Source organism: Pogoniulus pusillus, chromosome 9, assembly GCF_015220805.1.
Source record: "Pogoniulus pusillus isolate bPogPus1 chromosome 9, bPogPus1.pri, whole genome shotgun sequence".
In the NCBI taxonomy this organism is placed as follows: domain Eukaryota; kingdom Metazoa; phylum Chordata; class Aves; order Piciformes; family Lybiidae; genus Pogoniulus; species Pogoniulus pusillus.
Window position 1 is genome coordinate 14,149,719 of NC_087272.1, and position 20,553 is coordinate 14,170,271.

The window sequence follows — 20,553 nt, forward strand, 5'->3', positions numbered from 1 at the left end:
GCTTTATTATTTTTGTGGTTACATGACTGAACATAGTGTACTGTACAAAGTAAAGCTAGTATTAGGCTTCCAGGTGTACTGTGGCATTCATCTGAGACATCCCATCAGAGGTTTGCATGTGAAGAAGTCTTATAGTGATACTAAAGCAATGTTTCCCACTCGATTGAGTCCCTTAGGAATTTAATGTTTTGCTGTTTTACATCTCCTGGTTTTCATGCTGAATACAATAAAATGAACACTGTCTTAATTATTCTGGGTCTCTGTGTGTAGGCTGACACGGGAAAAGAAAGAACTTCTTGGCGCAGCCCTTCTGACTTATATCTGTGAATGTCTGTAAGACTGAGCAGCTACAAAGTGCTGTCTGAATTCAGGCCTGAGACCTGGCGCCTTGCAAAGCTCGATGTGGTGGAAGCCACCATACACTGTCCCTGCTGGAGAGGAGACCTATCGACTTCCTTCTGTGTAAGTGCCATTGCCTTTTCGTAGCTGTTCCTGAGTGCAGGCTTTTTTACGGCAGCCACAGCTCTGCCCTTCTGCATGAATTCACTCAGCCTTTCAGCAGCCTGTTGCCACGCAGCAACACATTTATTCATCCAGCTCAGCAGCCCAGGAGTTGAGGTGCACAGGAGACAGTGTTTTAACCCAGTGGTGTCACTGTTCTAGCAAATTGCCACCACCGGCAGGTATGCACACCATGAACAATACTGAGAACATCAGCATCAGAATAACCTGAACCATTTTCATCCCCAAAAAGAAACAAAAGTTTTATTTCATAGTACAGAAGAATATAAAATAACGGATGATGGCAATGAAGTATTCTGATCTGATAGTGTTACAGGAATAGTATTTCCATGTGCCTGTCTACTACTGGAGAGCGTGGAGGGCTCCACCTCCATGTATTCCTTCCTGTGGCATGGGCAGAGAAGCAGAACAGATCCTGAAACAACGTAGCTGCAGGATGCCTCTGCTACTTGAGATTTTCTGGCTGCTCACTCCAAGCTGAAGCCCTCTTCCCAGAAATTCTTGTGCCCTTTGCTCTGTGTCTCTATACTTCTTGTATCTGCTAGGGTTCAGGCTACTTAACTAACTGCCCGGTGCTTTGGGCAATCACATGGGGTATTTTACTGATGAGTTTTGTCACATTCTTTGTCATATGGTTCAGATTCTTGTGTGCCAGCAGCTGCCAAAGATTAGTTCTTCCCTAAACTGCCAAGAGAAGGGTGTTTCCCTTCCAGTAGCTGGGTTTGTTCAGCTCTGTGACTCGGTTAGCAAGCTGTCTTTGTAGGCAGTAAATCTGAGGTCTCTCTTTCCTGCTTCATCCTTGTAGACTTTGCAATAGGAAAAAAGCCTATGAAATACATGGCCTCAGGGAGCTGGCCCAGCAGAAAAAGGGACAGGGTCCTAGCATGTTTTCTGCACTATCTAACCAATAATCACCAGTGCATATTTTTCATCTGACACAGATTTTAGGTAACATAGCAGTTTCAGGGAGATGGTGCCTTCATTTATGAGTTCATGCATTCTGGCTTCTTGCTCATGCATCAGCTGATTTACTGTGAGCTTTTCAACCAGCAGCACTACAGCCCAGGGTATCTACTGCACTTCTTTCACCAGCTGAAGAAACCACCATACCTTTAGGTATTCAAATCCCAGCAGAACCACTCTGTGGTAGGTGACGGTATCGTGAGTGGAAAACTTCAGGTTTCCTCATTGAATTTCAAGTTTCTCCTTTGAAAACCTGGAATGGGTAGGTTTACTGGCCAATGCTTTAAAAAGTAGGAGCTTAAATCTGCAACTATCTTGATAAATGTGGGCTCATTTGAGAGCAGCGTGGGGTGTTTTTATCTCCTGTTGAGGGCAGGTCATGGTGGATACTTGGTATCTCTACAAAGCTGCTGGTAATGAAACAACTTGATAGTAGGTAGCTCACAGAGGGCAGCTCTAAGTAGTAATGAGAGTCTGCATGTCTGTACTGACAGAAAGTTGTGAGCACAGTGTAGGAAATGGTAATGTATGCCCTAGTGCTGCTCATATTTCAGCCCTATTTGTAGGAGTGAGAGTACTGATGCTTGCATCGTGGAGCACCCTGCTTCCTAAAGCACCCTCTGCTCTTACAGAAGTCAAATTAAACGGGATCACAGCAACTTAGCAGAGAGGGTGCCAGCCTGCAAAGGAAATTTGTCTTTGCTATGCTCTGTTAGTGATGAATTAACTTTTTTTTAATGTTTTCTAATAGCTTGCTGTGGGCTGCAACACAAGGAAAGGATTTGGATCATTCCTGCCAAGGTTCTGCCTTAATTCAGTAATTCTGTTCGTTTCTTTTCCTAGTTAGAAACCTGCTCACGGCAGTGTTTTTTCTCTAAATCCACTTACATAACATCAAAAAGACAAGAAAGCTGAGCAGTTAAGGGTGTGTTTCTCACAGGCTGGTGACAAATATCCTGGCAGCTAAAACGCAAATGATCAGCACCTGCTTTTTTTTCCCCCCGAAAGATGGCTATTGTATAGGAATGGCTGCTGGGTTTGGCAAAGCCTCCACATCCGTGATGAGCTGAGGATTCCTGGGCTGTGGAAGGAGGAGAGACAAACAAGGTCTGCTCAGGAATTGACAGAGGTGAGGCTATCCACAAGGCTGCTCCCCTGTGATTTGGAAACACCTCACATTTTTTGTCTCTTCCTTTTATAAGTATATTTACTGAGTTATTGATTTATGACACTGATTGCTTAGGTTTAGTAAGTCTTAATCTAAGGGGAAAAGCCTCTGGCAAGATACTGTCTCTCTGCATATGGGTTACTCACCCTTCTGAAATTTCTGGGCTCCCAATGGGTTTTGAATGCTTTGAGCACCTGCTCTGTAGGCAGAAGGTGGTGGACAAGCTTCCCTGGTTTTTACTGGCTCCAAGAGAGAAGGAATGGGGAGTAAGTAGGGCTGACTCTCACTTCAGTCGTATCCAGATGTGTCCCCTCACTCTGTATGACCATATCTTTATGTGTGCCAGCTATTTGAAAGATAATTGCTAGCTAAGGAAGCTGAGAGCTATATGGCAGTTTAGGGAAGAGAATGTCATCAGATGAGTCCTACAAACTGAGGCAAATGCAAATTAAGTATATGACCCAGTTTTAGTTAATGATGAGAGACATTCTTTGTTACAGATTTCTCTCTTTGCCTTTATTGACATGGCTCTGCATGCTTGTATATTTCTCTCCTGAGACACTGTAGTATCCACCCTGACTTCCCTGCTGCACAACTTATTCTACAGCAGGCTATACCTCCTATGCATCCTAAACAGTGCTCTCTCCTCCCAGACTCACCCACTTTTCCAGCTTGGTTTGGTTGATTTTGAAGGACTGTTCAGAAGAGTGGGAAGGTTACTTGTTCACTCTCATGTGCTCTTCAATTTTTGGACGTTGCCACAAGTGATAACTAGTAACTGTCTTGCATTTATTGACATCAGTTCCTGTACTTTGGGGACATATCCTGAGATCATCAAACAGAGTGCAAACAACACAGCCAATATATTGTTTCTGCTCCCTGGGGCAGAAGGGAATGAGTACTTTCTTCCCTATCTGCCACTCATCTTTCACATTTCCCTCAGCCATAGCAAAGCCACAGCCAGCTTCCCTGGCCTTGCCCTGTGGCAGCACAGGTGGAACAGGAAGCAGTCATATTTTCTCCACTGGGTAGTTCCATGAGGCACACTACCCACAGGCACAGAGCTGCAGTGACCATCTCATAATGTTCACTCCTTTGCTTGCAGGGAGAAAATCTGTCCCATTTCTTCTTGTGCTTTTTCTTTCTAGCACAGCTCCTGTATAGGCTGGAATAGCTCCTGCAAACAAATTGACAAGACAGCACTGACGAGAGAGATTACAAAACTGAGGGCAGTCCTTAAGCTGTCCTAATTGCTGCTGAAACAGAAGCTGGAGCTTTTGCAGAACCTGCTGCTGGGGCGGGGGAAAAGTGGAGAGAGCTATGTGGTATAGCTTAAAGATTCTTTTTAATGGCTACACGTGTGAAGGTAGTGTCCACCTTTAGAACAGCTGATATTATTTGTCCCCACTGCAGGTTAAAAAAGAAAGAGCAAAAAATACCTGAAACCTCTCTCTGCTAGGGCACCCTGTGCTCTTCTGTTTGTCCAAACACGAGGCAATCTGCTCTTATTGTTCACTTTTCCACCACTGCAAGGCATCCAAAAGAGCTTTCATACTTCTTTAATTTGTTTGGCAGGTTTTTCTTGACTAAATTATTTGGGTCTTTCAGTGCTGTGGCTTATATCCTTGAAATTTCATATGTCTAATCAAAACAAAACCCCAGACAATTCTATTTCCAGATGTCAGAGAGGCATACAAAACCCTGTTAGGCCAGGAATCCACCCAGAGGTTTTATTGTTTCACTTTCTTTTTCTTGCTAAGAGACAGAGAGATGCAAAAATAAATATGAAGTTCCTGGCAGATTGTTTAACTTAAGTGTGCATTGGTTTGAGTGAGAGAAGAATGTGGAGACTGGGTTTTGATAGACAGGAAAGGCAGATGCAGATTGATTTAGGAACCTCCCAGCATGCTAGAGAAATGTGACACCAAGGGTTTTAAATATATGAAAGGGCACTGTCAGCAGACTCTCTTCTGTTCAGTATTAAGACCTTAATTGAAGAATGAAGATTTACTGTGGTATTGTGGATGTTCTGGCAAGTTGTATGTGATTGCCACCTGCCTTAAATGAGATCTCTTTTAAATGGTTCCAAACTATTGAGTCCTCTGTCTTGTAACTCTCCTCCTAACTCTGCCTGCCTTGTTTGCAAGGAGCCAAGCACTGCCTGCAGGTATACATAGCACACATTGATTTTAATGTCACACTAACACGTGACATGCAAACACCATAACAGTACCTGGGAGCAGCACCAACCATGGTGTCACATGGATGTTTAAATCTTTCTTACCTGTGCTTTTGGGACTCAGAGTCTGAAGTAGATCTAGCCTTGCCAAGTCCCTCTTTTTATTTGGAGAAAATAATAATAGCAACCTGAGGTTTGGCTCTCCAAGCTGCAGAGATTACCCTGAAATTGTCTTCAGCATGATCGATACAGCAGTATGCCTTGAACCTGCAGGCAGCCCTAAATAATTTCTTGCAGTGCAAATTAATATCTGACTGAAGAATTGATTTTTAGCAATAATTGTGTGTGGAATTTGGTCCTCCTTGCTGTTAGCTATGGCATAATCACAGAAAAGCTGGGAAGAGTTGAAGTTGTTGTCTTCTTTGAGCAAAAGGCTGAGACTGCTTGTTTGACTTCTAAGAGGAACAAATCAAATCTTTTGTCCTCTAAAAGGAGATGTCAAATCTTTATAGAAGCCAAGAGTATCACAGTATCATCAGGGTTGGAAGAGACCTCATAGATCATCAAGTCCAACCCTTTAGCACAGAGCTCAAGGCTGGACCATGGCACCAAGTTCCATGTCCAATCTTGCCTTGAACAGCCCCAGAGACGGTGACTCCACCACCTCCCCGGGCAGCCCATTCCAGCAGCCAGTGACTCTCTCAGTGAAGAACTTTCTCCTCACCTCGAGCCTAAATTTCCCCTGACATAGCTTGAGGCTGTGTCCTCTTGTTCTGGTGCTGGCCACCTGAGAGCAACCTCCCCGTGCTGATCATGGAAGAGCTCTTGCACTGCAGAGCTTAGCTTTTCCATCTGGAGAGGCTGGCCCTCCTTATGTCTGTACAGCTATGCAATGCATGATGTTCAAGTTTACATCCTCCTTGATAAACCCTGGTAAATGTTGGGTTTTAGCAAAGGAAATGCATTCACCTGTCTGAGTACCTGCTGCCACGGCTCAGGGCTGGCACACTCACTATCTGACCTCCCCCTCCTTTTCGCATGGCCTTTCTGAAGGATCTTCCCAATGCATCACTGCCTTAAGGAAACCACTAAAACTTAAAGGGTGCATCTACCATGCATGGCTTCTTAAGTCACGGGCATATAGTGTTTGCATACAGCCCCACAAGAGCAGCAGGTTTGCAATAAAGAGGGCAAATGTGTTGAGCCAAGGTTTAGTTTTTGCATGTCTCACTCTAGTGAGTAACACCCCTCCAGCAGTGCTCCTTTAGCCTACTGAACAGCAAGGAAGCAGTTAGTCTCAAGACTGTCACTTTGTATAAGCTGCCATCGAAATGGCCAACCTGGCAGTTGCAGAGGCAATTCTGGTCCTTAGATACCACTGTGGTTGTAGGTTTTCCTGAAGATTTTAGGCAACTGCTGTGTAGGTAGGTTTCATCTGGTGATCTAGACACACCCTAATGCTGGTCTTCTAAGCCCTGGCCTTAATGTCCAAGAGTAGCAAGCTCTTTAATCTTCTGATTATCTGCCATATTTGGAAAAATCTTTCCTCCTGTGCCACTTGAACAAATGTCTTTACTCTCTGTTGCCTCTAGCCTAAGAGAAAGTTTTTCACTAGGATGCATTAACAGCAGAGGATGCAGAAAATCCTGCAGTTGCAGTGCAGGACATTTTACAGCTTCTGTACTCAGCCCAATTATCTTAATCCTATTGTCTTAAATATGCAAACTGTTCAGATACAGTTTTGGTTGTGGTTTATTTAAAGCCACTCAACTGTTGAACAGCTCACAGCCTAGACAGGGTGCAACAGATGAAGGCCATAGTGAGGCAACACAGGCTGGCAAGTACCAAAGTGTCACTGCTAGGCTCTAGGAACATTGTCCAACTAAATCACTTGCAGGTACTTCACTCAAGACCAGTAGGCTCCAGCTCAGTCATCTGAGTGCAGAAATTATTTCTCTGGCTTCTATTAGACTGACAACATGTTCAGGTGACTAGGAGGGTCCCTTCTAGTGCTAAAACCTGCAGAAGATCTGCTCTTGACTGGGGTCTTCCACGTCACAAAGGACATAACTTTGCAGAAAACAGTTCCTTCCAGATGCCATCAGGTCACTTTAGAGCAGCTGATGAATTGACTTTGATCTGAATGACTCCATACACTAGTGCACCTCGGACCTGAACTTGACTTGCACAGCCACTGTCCTGCAGGTTTGGGGGGAGGTTAGGTGTAGTGTATTGCTACATTTTGGGGCTTAATTTAACTGAGCCCTTGCCAGAAATTGAGGGCTCAGAGTTGACAGAACCCTGTTTGTTGACTGTTTTTGACTGAGCCCTCAGTCATTTTGTTTCACTGTGTTTTGTTCCAGTCCTTAAGAACTTAGACTGCAGACCCAGCAGTGGTAGGGAAACCAGCCCTTGCCTCGAGCTGTGTGTAAAGGGACTCTGCCTCTTTAATGCCCTTGGCTACTGCTGTCCATGGAGTTACTGAGTATTTGTGAGAAGCTGAGGATGCCATTAGTGCTACCAGTATGGGCATTTGGTCTCTTCACCAAATCACCCTTGATTTAATTAATTATTCATTTGTCACTTGGGGGCAATGGGGGGGTGGGAGGAGGTGACATTGATGAGGGCACAGAGTGTCTGCTCAGCAAGTTTGCTGATGACACCAAGCTGGGAGGCTTGGCTGATCCAGCTGAAGGCTGTGAGGCCATCCAGAGAGACCTGGACAGACTGGAGAGCTGGGCACAGAGGACCCAGATGAAGTTCAACAAGTGCAGAGTCCTGCGTCTGGAGAGGAATAATAAACTCCACCAGTACAGGCTGGGAGGTGATCTGCTGGAGAGCAGCCCTGTGGAGAGGGAGCTGGGGGTCCTGGTGGCTAACAAGTTACCCATGGCACAGCAATGTTCCCTTGTGGCCAAGAAGGCCAATGGGATCCTGGGGTGTATTAGGAAGAGTGTGTCCAGCAGATCAAGAGAGGTTCTCCTCCCCCTCTACTCTGCCCTGATGAGACTTCATCTTGAATGCTGTGTTCAGTTTTGGGCTCCCCAATTTAAGAGGGACAGGGATCTGCTGGATCCCTGTAGCAGAGGGCCACGAGGATGATTAGGGGACTGGAGGGCATGGCTTATGAGAGGCTGAGAAACCTGGGGCTTTTTAGTCTGGAAAAGAGAAGCCTTAGAGGGGATTTGATAAATGTTCATAAGTGTCTGAAGGCTGCCAGGAGTGGGGGGACAGGCTCTGCTCACTTGCTCCCTGGGATAGGACAAGGAGCAGTTGGGTGTAAGTTGCAGTAAAAGAGGTTCTGCCTCAACACAAGGGGGAACTTCTTTATTGTAAGGGTCCCAGAGCACTGGAATAGGCTTCCCAGGAAGGTTGTGGAGTTTCCTTCTCTGGAGACTTTCAAGGCCTGTCTGGATGTGTTCCTTTGTGACCTGTGTTAGATAGCATTGTCCTGCTCTGGCAGGGGGGTTGGACTCGATGATCTCCTTGGGTCCCTTCCAACCCCTAACATCCTGTGATCCTGTGAGGTGAGAGGTGGTGGAGGACGGGGGTTGGGGTTGTCCTGTTTGCTGTGGCTGTTTCCACATCTGAATGTCTTCACAGGCAGAGCCGGCAGAGCTAGAGGCAGAGCCAGAGCCTGTTCCCCGAGTCCGCTGCGATCCTTGCAGCCTCCTGGGGGTTTCCTTCCTCATCATGTGCAGGGCCCAAAAATATTGCTGTGGCCATGCCCCGCAGGTCTGTTGCTTCCTCTCTGTATTGGGAAAGGCTGCAGTCCTACCTGCAGAACTGACTGCAGCTTTGCACCTGCTTAACACATGCCCTGCTTTGTGTAAACCCAGTCCGATGTCCTGGTCCCTGCCAGGAAGCAACAGGAGACATCTCATAGCTACCATACACTGGGTTGCTAAAAACACTAAACAAAAGGTTTGAAGTGTTGCTGATCACCATCAGATGACCTTTCAATCTTGATTTCATGGAGCTTTATTAGATTATTTTTTCAGCTGACAGTGCACACCTGTGGGTGAATGTATTGTATCTTGAGCAATGCTGCAAAGGCAGCTCCTTCTCTTCTCCAGGTGTCATCAAGGGCTTGATGCACACTGCTGTAGTGAAGGTCAATGGTAATGGGTATTTGGTATCCCAGACTTTATGGGTCTGTTCAAGCAGCAATGGTTCAGGGGTGGGGCAGAGAGCAGCTGCAAATTCAAGCTTCTCTCTGAAGATGTGTCTGAAAGATAACTATGATCAGTAACACAATAATAACAGCTTGTGGCAGCTGAAAAAGCCCAGTTGTGGAGGTGGAGCTGGCATAGCCTGTACTGTCACTTGAAGTAGGGGAGTGGTGAAATACTCAGTTTACATCAGTATGCCTTCTGTCTCTGTGAAAACAGCACAATCAGGAGATGCTAAAGCTCAAATGTTATCATTTGAGTACATTTTACCCCCGACTTAAGTGATAGGAAATCCCAGGGTCTAATGGCACCCGATGCGGAGGAGAGCTGAAGGTCTGGGTGCTTAAGCAGTCAGAGGACGTGTGCCTGTGGAAGCAAGAGGTAGTAAAGAACTCAACCTCAGGGGAAGTCACCCTCATTCCAAAGGCAATCATCAACAAGTCTTTCACTGTCTCTTACCTTCTGTCTGCAATGCACTGATTTCTAAAGCTTTCTTTTTTACTGCAAGCCTTCAGCTTGTTTTGGAGGAAGTGGCTATGGTCTGTGGTGGCATGTGGAAGACTGTTTTGTAGGTGAATTATATCACCACTCTGCAGCAAACATAACTTCATCTTCAGTGTCCTTTTTTTTTGCAGTTTGCCTCCTTAAGAAGGAAAAGGCTGTGCTGCTGCCTTAGCTCTGGGCAGTATCTTCAATAATCCTTAAATTTACTGCCTAACTACTCCTTATACTGCTCAAGGAAGTGTAGAAATAATTTTATGAGTGAACATATGTTGATTTATGGCATTAATAATGCATCTTTAACACCTCAGATGTATCCAGATTCAGGGGAAACTGATGAGAACAGCAGGAAATTCAGTGAGCCTTGATGGGTCATTGTTATATGCTGGTTTTTTCCCTCTTTTAATGGTCAAGCTGAGACTGTCTGTTTAGTGTTGTTTCTGTTGGGTTTAAAGCATAAGCTATGAAGGTCTTCTCTGCACCATTCCCTGCAGTGAATTAATGACATTATAGCAGGGATTTAACACCTAGCCAGACTCTCATTTGCTGAATCTTTACAGAGAATAAGTGTCTTGCAGTGAAAACTCTACTATTAAAATAGTCACTTTGGGAAGGGCTAAAGTAACAGCAAGCACATCATTTTCACTAGGCATTAGTTCAGTATGTTGAAAGCAAATGCTGAAACAACTGCATTTGGGTTAATTTATCATAGTGTTCTTTTTGGTAGCTGGAGCCTGGAAAGGTCAGAGTTGGTTACAAGAAGGCTGATCCAGGTTTTCTGCTAAGTATTTATACACTCAGATCACTGCAAAATCCTGGCCTTTTTGGAGTCACTGGCAAGACTTCCACCGATTTTGGAAGACTTTTTTTTCCCCTTGGGGAATATGTTGTCTTTCCCTCTAAATTCCAGCAGAAAAAAAGAGTCAGAAACAAGTTAGTGCCATCTTATGTCCCAGATGAAAACCAGGTGATCTTCTAAGTCGCTTCCTACAAAGACAGTTTTCAGGTGCCTGTCCTGCTGTGTCTATAGGATGAGCTGGTGGGCAGTGACACATCATCGGAGTAACACATTCCTCTGGCAGCGGGCTAGCCTGCAAGAATCACAAGTTCAGAACCACATTTGGGATCCAGAGCAAAAATCCATCACTGCAATCCTTGGGGAGTCCTCAGATAACTCTGCATCTGGCATGGAGCTCAGAGTGTTGTCACAACACTGATCAATACCTAAGAAATTAGTCTGGTGGCTAACTCATGTGGTGAAGAGTTTATCTTTAGATGTGTCAGACACACGTCTTCTCCCACTGCTGGGACACTAGAGATATTGTTTGCTATCTGCTCTCTGTTTCATCCTTTTTCACTGCAGTCCCTGGTGAATTTTCCCTCTTAGTGTTAGTTTCTTTAAAAGTGTTGATAAACCATTAGTTATAAAGCTGCAACTTTTCATCTCCTGTTTCTACCAAAGAGAACATGTGTCCCCAGCTAAAACTGCATGGCTAAGCTAGCTGGTATAATATTTATGGATTAGCCCTGATTTCAGCTTTGCATCCCATACCTTCCCCCAGGCAGACATACCTGTGTACATCATTTCAGTAGGAAAAGAATCCCTTGGGTCACACAGGCCTCCTTCCTGTTTGGATAAAGCTTCTACAGAGCAGTGGAAGATGCTGTGTCTAGAGGATATAAATAGACAACCTTTCTGAATGAAAACATGTCTGTCATCTTTAAAACAACAGCAGTGAGAAACAGCCCAGGGAGATGTGTGACAGATGCCCTGTAATGGACCCCATCTATCAGCACTGCCTGTCCACTGTTGTAACTGGAGTGCCTTTGAAACTAGGCAAAATGCTTTAATGAGAGTGACCCAGAGCAAAAGAAAACATCTCTTGAGTTTGAACCAGATATATTTTCATTGCAAACAGAGCTCAGACCTTCTTCACAATCACCAGATCTGACTCTTCACTCCTTTCTGACAGCTTAGGTTGTTTTTTGTCAACAGCTTTCCTAAATTTTCCCGTAAGTTTCCAAGTCTGGTCCATGCAGGATTTTAAGCTATGCTTATAATGCCAAGGCATGCAGGACTTAGAAACCCTGTTAATTCCACTTGAACTAGACCATATACGCTAGCAATATTGTCTCATATACAGCAGCTCCTAGGTCTCTTACTGGAAGAAGCAAGATTTGGCTACAGAACACAAATGCTACAAACCCAGTGAGGCCAGGAAAAGAAGCAAGCTGTTGTTTGTGTTTCAAAGCTCTTCCTTCTTCTAGACAAAGGCAAATGAGTTACAGAAACAATGTCAAGAGCTACTAAAATTGTTTACAGGTGTACCCCTGTGCTGCTTCAGTTTTATCTCCATCCCAGAAACATAAGCTTTACAACTACCTGAGGGGAGGTTGTAGCCAGGAGGAGGTTGCTCTCTTCTCTCAGGTGGCCAGCACCAGAACGAGAGGACACAGCCCCAAGCTACGCCAGGGGAAATTTAGGCTTGAGGTGAGGAGAAAGTTCTTCACTGAGAGAGTCATTGGACACTGGAATGGGCTGCCCGGGGAGGTGGTGGAGTCGCCATCCCTGGGGCTGTTCAAGGCAGGATTGGACGTGGCACTTGGTGCCATGGTCTAGCCTTGAGCTCTGTGGTAAAAGGTTGGACTTGATGATCTATGAGGTCTCTTCCAACCTTGGTGATACTGTGATAATATTCCAGCAGCATTTTGAGGCAGCCTTTTCACTTCATTAAATATTATCACTTTTTGCCTGTATATTCTAAGCACTTTTGTACTGAGCCTTTTTCTGCTTACCCTGCCACGGAGACACTGACTGCAGTGGACAGGGAGTGTAAACCGCCTTCATTTCTGATGTTCAGATATTTGGCATTTAAAAGTTTTAAGTGGTTAAAGCAAAAGTTCTCCAAGGTTGTAGAGGCTTTGCTCCCTTCTCAAGTGTTGCCTGCTTTTTCAAACTACACCAATACCCAAGGGCAGCTGTGGGAGGTCAGTACCATCCAAAACTTGTCTTATCATAGATTCAACCAGGTTGGAAGAGACCTCCAAGATCATCCGGTCCAACATGTTTGCTGGCAAATTTTGTAATGAATCAGCACTGATAAGAAGAAATACAAATGTTGTGGAGATCAGCTTCATAGTTCAGTGGGAAGAGTTGTCTAATAATCTTATCTATCCTATATTGTTTTCCATTTAGTTACTTTGTGTCAGAGCTGTCAAGCCCAGACATTTAAAACATCATCAGAAAATCATTGCCTCTTCACGATGACACACACAAACTATTTACCTCTGCCTTCTGATTTTTATACCTCTAGGACTTTTGCCCATATCTAAGTAATCTAGAAACTTGTAATTAGGCAATGACAAAATATTGTGTGGAACAGCAAAGTAGTTTCAAACACTCCAAATCCTGTCAAATAATGGTTCATGTTGTGTGAAGGGGTGATGTGCATACTATGTAATGTTTCTTCAGATCTTCTGTCATTCAGTGTAGCAATCTTTGGCCCTACTCTTCTTTCTGTAGAAACTACCACTACCACCTGAAGTAAAGTTTCTAAACCAAATTAACAAGGGTAAAATAATCCCAGCTAAATTGTTTTCACAATGGGCAGGACATTTGCTGCTTTCCTATCCTGAGCATCAGCAATGCTACACCCATTTAGTACCTGGTAAGTTACTCTGTTCAGACTGCTAAGTTGTGGCACACAGAGTTAGAAAATAGGTTTTGTCTGGGTGGACAGACTCCACGAATGTCTGCTACATCAAACCCAGGTTCGCCTGATCTGTGTTGTCAGCAGCCAGGCTAAAATGCTTTTGGTTAATAAGCATACTTGTGTGCTTATTGCAAGCATTGTGATTTCAGTGAGGCTCAACCCAGCTTGTTCATCTTGTCTTGCTCTGCTTTGTTTTTATCACTGGGAGGGCAAAAAGAAAAAAAAAATGGGGTGGGAAGAAGAAATTGTCCAAAAGAGAGGTAAAAATTAGGAACCAAGTGGAAAACAAAGGCAGTGTTCAGCAATGTCCACAACTATAAATATCTTATAAAATGAAGAATGAAGATTTTGGCCTGTTAGCTTCAGGGCCTAAGAAAACCAAGTTTACTAACTCATGTCTCAACAGTGGTGGGGATTCCAAATGAGGAGTCCATGCTGCTCATACAGGTGTGTACTTATTGTAGGTCACCTACATGGTGTACGAGAGTTGCCATTTGCAACATCTTGTTTCTGTGGTTGTGGTATAGCAAATCCGTGAGCAACTTCTGCAGTAAGCAGTGGTGGGCCAATGGGAAAATGAAGCTCAGTATTAAGGCTCCTGATATGGTTATCTTCTGACTGTCTTCCTGCAAAAGATCTTTCTGGTTCTTAGAGAAGTGAATGTTGATTCAAGTCATTGGTTGCTAATGCAGGTTTTGCCTGCATACTGGTTTGCTTCTGCTTTTGGGAAGGTGTGCTGCAAACTTCAGCACTCCTGGCAATGGCACTTGTGTCCACTTATGATTCTATGATCTATAGTATGCTTAGGTACACAGAATCACAGGGTCTAATAGTAAACCTAACATTGCCAAGTCCATCACTGAACCATGAAGATACTAGAAACAGGGATTGAACCAAATTGCCAGGCTGAGAAGATTTGGAGAGAAGTCATCTGTCAAATCCTGATACTCAGTTCTTTTCCCTATTAACTTACCTTGCTTTCTCTCCTGCAATTCTGGGCAGCTTCTTGAGTTTAACACTTGCCCTGGATAGAGAGGGAGGCAAGCAAATCTAAGCCTGCAAAAAGTTGGCAGTTACTCAGACCTGGAGAAATTTGTCTTTGATTCACCAAGAGCGATAATATTTCTGAGAGCATTTCAGCATCTTGGCGCCAATGTGACTCAGCCTTTGTTAGAGGAACCTAAGTATTCCAGGAGTTTAACTGGCATTTCCTGCACATTTAAAATGCATTTGCTGCTGACAAAGGGAGAAACTACAGAGCAAACTTTAGTGATTGGCAACAGAAAGGACTTCTACATAAGAGAAGGTGTGCTTTTAAAGTATTCCTATAACCTTCCCAGTAGAAGGTAGAAGGAGAAAGGCTGTAACTTTCCTTTTGACACACTAAACCTGAATTTCGTGCCAATATCCAAAGTGAAAATAAATATTGCCCATTTAGATTGTAATGTAAACAGCAGCACTGGCAGATAGGGAGAAAACATAGTAAAGACATAGCTAAAAGGTTAGCTCTGCAAAACCCACCCCTTTGCAGGATAATTGGCTGTTAGTGTCTTCAGCTTGAGTGTATGTGGCAGTTTCCATTATTTCGTGGTTGAGCTGAATAAGGCAGCTGTACTGTTACACTTCAAAGGCTATGTTTTACTCCCTGGGAAAAGTAATATGAAAAAGCTTAATGTAAATCTGAATTCAGCATGGGACCTGTGGTGGCTGCTGGAATAACTGTTAAGAACAAATGGTGTTAAGCATTCCTGGTCAAAACAATGATTTATCACAAAGTAAATGTTCAAAGTCAGTCTGCAATTGAAAGATTTATGTATAGGATCTGTCTCTTACCCCACCAAAGCAAAAAAGAAATAGAAATGACAGAGTTGTTTCTCTTTTCTTATTTAAGAATGAACTTCAGAAATATTAGAAGCCAATGGAACTGGACAGGTATTTCTTTCTGCCCCTCACTTGAACAAACTGCTCAGTCTATCACAACCAAATACTTTCCCCTGTTTTGTTAAAAAGCTTCCTGTTCATATTCAGTGAGGGCTTTTTCTTCCCTCTAGGTGCAGTTCACACAATCATATACTGTTTGGGGCTGGAAGGTTACCCTGGAGATCATCTGGTCTAAGCTCAAAGCACAGCAAACTACAGCAGGTTTCTCAGGGCCATGTCCAGTCAGGTTTTGAGTATCACCAATGGTGGAGCAACCTGTGTGAGTGTTTGACTACTCTCACAGGAAGGGGTCGGGGGGGAAGTTTGATTTTAAATTATATTTGCTGTACTTTGTGCCTGTTGCCTCTTGTCCTGCCACTGGTTAGCACAGAGAAGAACTGGGCTCTATCTCCTCTGTCCCTTCCCTTTAGATATTTTCACACGTTGATGAGATCCTCCTGCAGCTGTCTATCTGTGAGGCTGTAGAGTCCCAGCTCTCTGTTTCTCCTTGTAGTCTAGTCCCTTAATCATTTTGTGACCCATTCCCCATTCTCTGGACTCATTGCAGTAAATCCCTGTCTTCCTTGTATGGGAAGGCCAGGGCTGAGCTTAGCACTCCATTTGTCTCCCACCAATGCTGGAGGAGAAAGGTTCAGTTCCTTGGACTTGCTGGCATTGCTGGTGGCCTTCCTTGTCTCAAGAGTACACTGCTGGCTTATGATCAACTTGGCATCCACCAGGACCTCCAGCTGCTATTCTGTTAATCTGCTTTACAACACATGGCTCCCAGCAGGTACTGGGGCACGGTGTTGTTCCTCCCTTGGTGCAGGATCTTCTTGAACTGCATGAGGTTCCTGTCGGTTTCTCCAGCCTGTTGACATCCTCTGGATGGCAGCACAACCCTATGGCATCTCAGTCACTCCTCTCAATTTTGTGTCACTTGCAAATTATGTGATGATACTCTGCCGCATCATCCAGATCCTTAATGAAGCTGTTGAACAGGATTGATGTGGGATGCACCACTAGTGACTGCCCTCCAGCTGGGCTTCATGCCAGAATCCCAACTCTTTGAATCTGGCAGTTCAGAAAGTTTCTGACTGACTGACTATCTAACCTATACTTCCTCAGCTTGTCTGTGAGGATATTATGGGAAGCAAAACTGAAAGCCTGCTGAGGTCTACTTGACAAACAAACAACATCCACTACTCTCTCCTTATCTACCAAGTGAGTCACCTCATCATTACCAGATTGGTAGGCATGCTTGTCTCTTCATAAATGACTACTCTCTACCTTTGTCATTCATCTGTTCAGAAAAGGTTTCCAAGTATATTTCCTCCATCACCTTTCCATGGGTTGAAGTAAGGGAGACCAACTTGTATTTCCTCAGATTATCCTTCTTGCCCTTCTTGATGACAGAAGTGGCACTTTCTTTTCTCCTATCCTCAGGAACCTCCCTGGAGGACCACAACCCTCTAAAGATTAGTAGGAGTGGCCCCACAATACTGTTACCTCCCCTAGCAATTATTGGTGTATCCCATCAGACCCATTAACTTAATTTATGCTTGAGTGTTCCCTGACTCTCTTCCACCGAGGGTTCTATGCTCCAGCATTTCCCACTGGTCTCAGGCACTTGGGATTGATTAAGGGTGGTCTTACCATTAAAGAATGGGACAAAGAAGACATTGTGTATCTTGGCCTTTTCTGTGTCCTTTGCACTGGGTCTCCTACCCTTTGTTCCCAAGTGATGTCCCTCCTCCAGCTTTATTTTTAAGAGGACATGTTGAGTAGTCCCCTGAATGTCACTCAAGCAATCTGTATTGTCTGTACAGCTGTTGGGCAGCAGTACAGCACAGCACATGAATTATCCCTTTGCTGTCAATAGCATTACTCATGTGCCCAAAGTTAAGCACATATTTAAAGGCTTTGGGAAATGAGCCTTTAATTTCCATCAATGTGAAACGCTTGAAACACAATCTGGTACTATTTAAATCGTCTGAGATGTCTACAGAGTAGAAAATTGTACACATTTAAAGATCAATTTGAAGAATTGCTGCTAGCAAAGGAAAATTACAGAAAATAAGAGAACAGCTAAGAGTGGTGATTTTAAGGAATGGACCAGACTGATGTTCTCATACCTGCTATGCTTTTTGCAAAGCTGAGTGTGTTTATTTGGATGCACTTGGAAAAGGGTTGTATAAAGCCTGAGACGTTGCTCTTAAAACACAGAAGACTTAAGATATGAAGAAACAATTAAACTCATCTCAACTCTGAGCACCTCTTCTCCTCATACAAGTTGCCTTTCCTATACTCACTGACACTTTCAGCTACTCAAATCTGGGTCTTGGGTTTATGTGCCCTGAAACATTTTCTTCTAAGTCCTGTAATACAAAGCACACTGAGTGTCTTTCTGAGTATGCCTGTCCAACGTTCTCAGGGACAGTTCTCTCTCTGTATTTTGGCTCATTTCCCTCTTTACCCTCTCTGCTAGCATGCATAGATCTTTATTGTAATGTACAGAGTAGGAAAAGGAGTTGAGCTCGTTCCTACAAACATGACTGATCTCAGAAATGAATGGGTTTGACTTTGTGATACTGATGATGTCACTTGATTTCTCAAGGTGGAGAAATGTTGACTTTGTTTCCGGCGAGAGCTGTGTCTGTGCAGTCTCTGCCCCTGTAAGATCTGCAGCTTTTGCCTAATCTGCTGCTTTGAGAGTAATAACAGTCAACTACTGCAATGGGACCAAGAGCACAGGTCTGTTTTGTGAAAATCAGCAGAGTGGCCAGTGCTAGCTTTTGAAATTAGCTCTTCCCACGAGATTATAGAGATGACAGCCTGACCTCAAATGATTGCGGATTCTCTTCTAAAACTGAGAGAATAGTCTTAGATTAGCCCTGCCTGATTCTGACCTGACAGTTTGCACTTCTCTTCCTGAAATAGTCTTTGAACTCTCAGTGAGATCTGATATAGCAAGGCTCTTTCCTACTTAGCATCGGTTTGCCATCGTCTGTCTTTTCTCTGCAGCAGGTCTGTAGGGACACACAGAAGAGTGGCTGCACTGAGGCTGAACGTGAGCTCACACACACACATAGCAGGATTTGTACAAGTGTCCTGAAGCTCCTCAAGATGGCAAATATGAGCAAAAGACAAGCACTTAATATTGTTCATCTAGGTAGGGTTTTATTTAATTAACATAGGCGTTAATAGTGCTATCAACTAGCACCATCTGCTGCCCTTGGGATAGCACAGCACAAGTTCTGCATTGCAAGAGCAGAGATAATTAATCCAGTGAGAAGAGTTATGAGCTATTGCCTAAGCATTCTTTTCTCAAGGCTGAACAAACCCAGTTCTCTCAGCATTGCTTTGTACAACAGATCTTCCAGTCCTCTGATCATTATTATGGCCTTTCTCTGAACCTTTTTCAGCCTATCCACATTCTTCTTGTATAGCAGAGACCACAACTGCACACACTGCCTAAGGTGCACCCTGACCAACACTGAGTAGAGTTGACTTTCTTTCCCACTGCAGCACACTGTTCACTCATGTGGAGCCTTTTGTCCACCCATACCCCAGGGTCTCTCTCCACAGTGCTGCTCTCAAGCCAAGTGGTTCCCAGTCTGAGCTGTGTTCCTGGGTTATGTGTTCCAAAGTGCAAAACCCTACACTTGGCCTCATTAAATTTCATACAGTGCATTCTTACTCCCTCAACCATCCTGTCAAGAGCTTCCTGGAGGATGGCTCTCCTCTCTGGAGTGTCAGCTTCCCCACTTATTTTTGTGTCAACAGCAAACTTCATCAGGGTGCTCTTAATTCCAATGTCTAAATCATTAATGAATATATTAAACAGTGTTGGACCAAATACTGATCCATGGGGGACCCCCACTAGTGACAGATTGCCAGTTTGAGGAAGAGCTAATTATTCACCCTCTGAGGGTGAACAGTCTGTCAGATGGTTCCCCACCCACCACACAGACCACTTGACTAGGTCATAGCATAGGCCAAGTTAAAGCTGTGTGGGCAGTCCTCAGTTCTGAGTGTTGGAGGTTGTAGCCAGGTGGGGGTTGGTCTCTTCTGCCAGGCAACCAGCAACAGAACAAGGGGACACAGTCTCAAGTTGTACCGGGGGAAGTACAGGCTGGATGTTAGGAGGGAGTTCTTCACAGAGAGAGTGATTGGCACTGGAATGGGCTGCCCAGGGAGGTGGTGGAGTCACTGAACCTGGTGAACACCTGTTCAAGCAAAGCCTGGATGATGCACTTAGTGCCATGGTCTAGTTGACTGGCTAGGGCTGGGTGCTAGGTTGGACTGGATGATCTTGGAGGTCTCTTCCAACCTGGTTGAGTCTATGATTCTAGCAGATTAAATGGGGGCTTTTCTGTAGAATTTGGGGATGTTGTATAAATTTATGCTATGAGAAAGTCAGTAAGTGACAGTAGTGTGAAGATCTGTTCAAGAGAAAAGTAAGAACAAAAAAGCAATCTGAGCACAAAACCCCAGACACTTGAAGAACACATTAGTCCTCTTTGAGTCTGAAGATTAAATAACTTCACAGCTAATATCAAGCAGGAGGGGGAAAAAAATCAAGTGCTCACAAGATCCTCGGCACCATGTCTAAATATTAATTATGAAGCTGACTGAAAAACTGAGATGCTTCTGTTGGCTTAATTGTACTAATGGTCTGATGGGGCAGCAGCAATGCTGTGAACAAGCACCTTCATCCTTGGGAAGGTCATAGATCCTACTTGTACTAGTCAATTAATTGGCTAACCCATGATCTGATGTTGCTAAAACATCCCTATGTGCATGTGGAGTATTTCAGCACTGTTAATAATCACCGGAGCACTTGAGCATTCACTGCAGGTAACAGAAGGCAATTTTACCATTGAGTAGCTCCAGGGCTTGGAAAGACCTCACCTCCCCTTCCTCCCTATCAGCATACACAGTGTATTTTTCATCTCAGTGCCTTTTTCCAGCCCTCCTGCTGCTGTCTTGCCAGGCTATTAATCACAAATGCATCTAATTGGAAATCTTTTGGGACCCGTTAGCCTTCATGTCATTAATTTTGCTGTCCGTGACTCAGAGTGGCTTGGAAAAGAGTTTGGGGTTTTTTTTTAAATATTATTCCACTCTCTGCTATGGCCCTTAGCTGGCAGCCAGAGCCCTGGCATCCTTCTTCTCAGGAGGGGGTTTGCCTTCAGTGCCCTGATGAGTGCATGTTTCTGTCCATTGTCAACCAGCGTAAAAAGAAATTGATAGCAAAGTTTAGCCTGGTCACGGCAAGGCAAAGTCCAAGCCCGTACTCCTGGACAGGTGAAAATATCTTCAGCTCATTGGCAATGGCCTGTGCATTTTCTCTGGGATTCCCTGTGAGGAGAAATCTTTTTAGCCACCCTGCTCTGCATAATGAGAAATGAA

At 44.3% G+C, this 20,553-nt stretch overlaps 1 protein-coding gene across 1 annotated transcript in view; it reads left to right on the forward strand.

Moving 5' to 3' along the window:
- Positions 1-20,553, forward strand: part of FAM13A (family with sequence similarity 13 member A) — a 167,059-nt gene that overhangs the window by 4,866 nt on the left and 141,640 nt on the right. Inside the window, exons 3-4 of the mRNA XM_064148581.1 lie at positions 271-462; positions 2,494-2,614. Coding sequence (XP_064004651.1) covers positions 401-462; positions 2,494-2,614 — 183 coding nt within the window. The 5' untranslated portion in view covers positions 271-400. The remainder of the gene's footprint in view (positions 1-270; positions 463-2,493; positions 2,615-20,553) is intronic.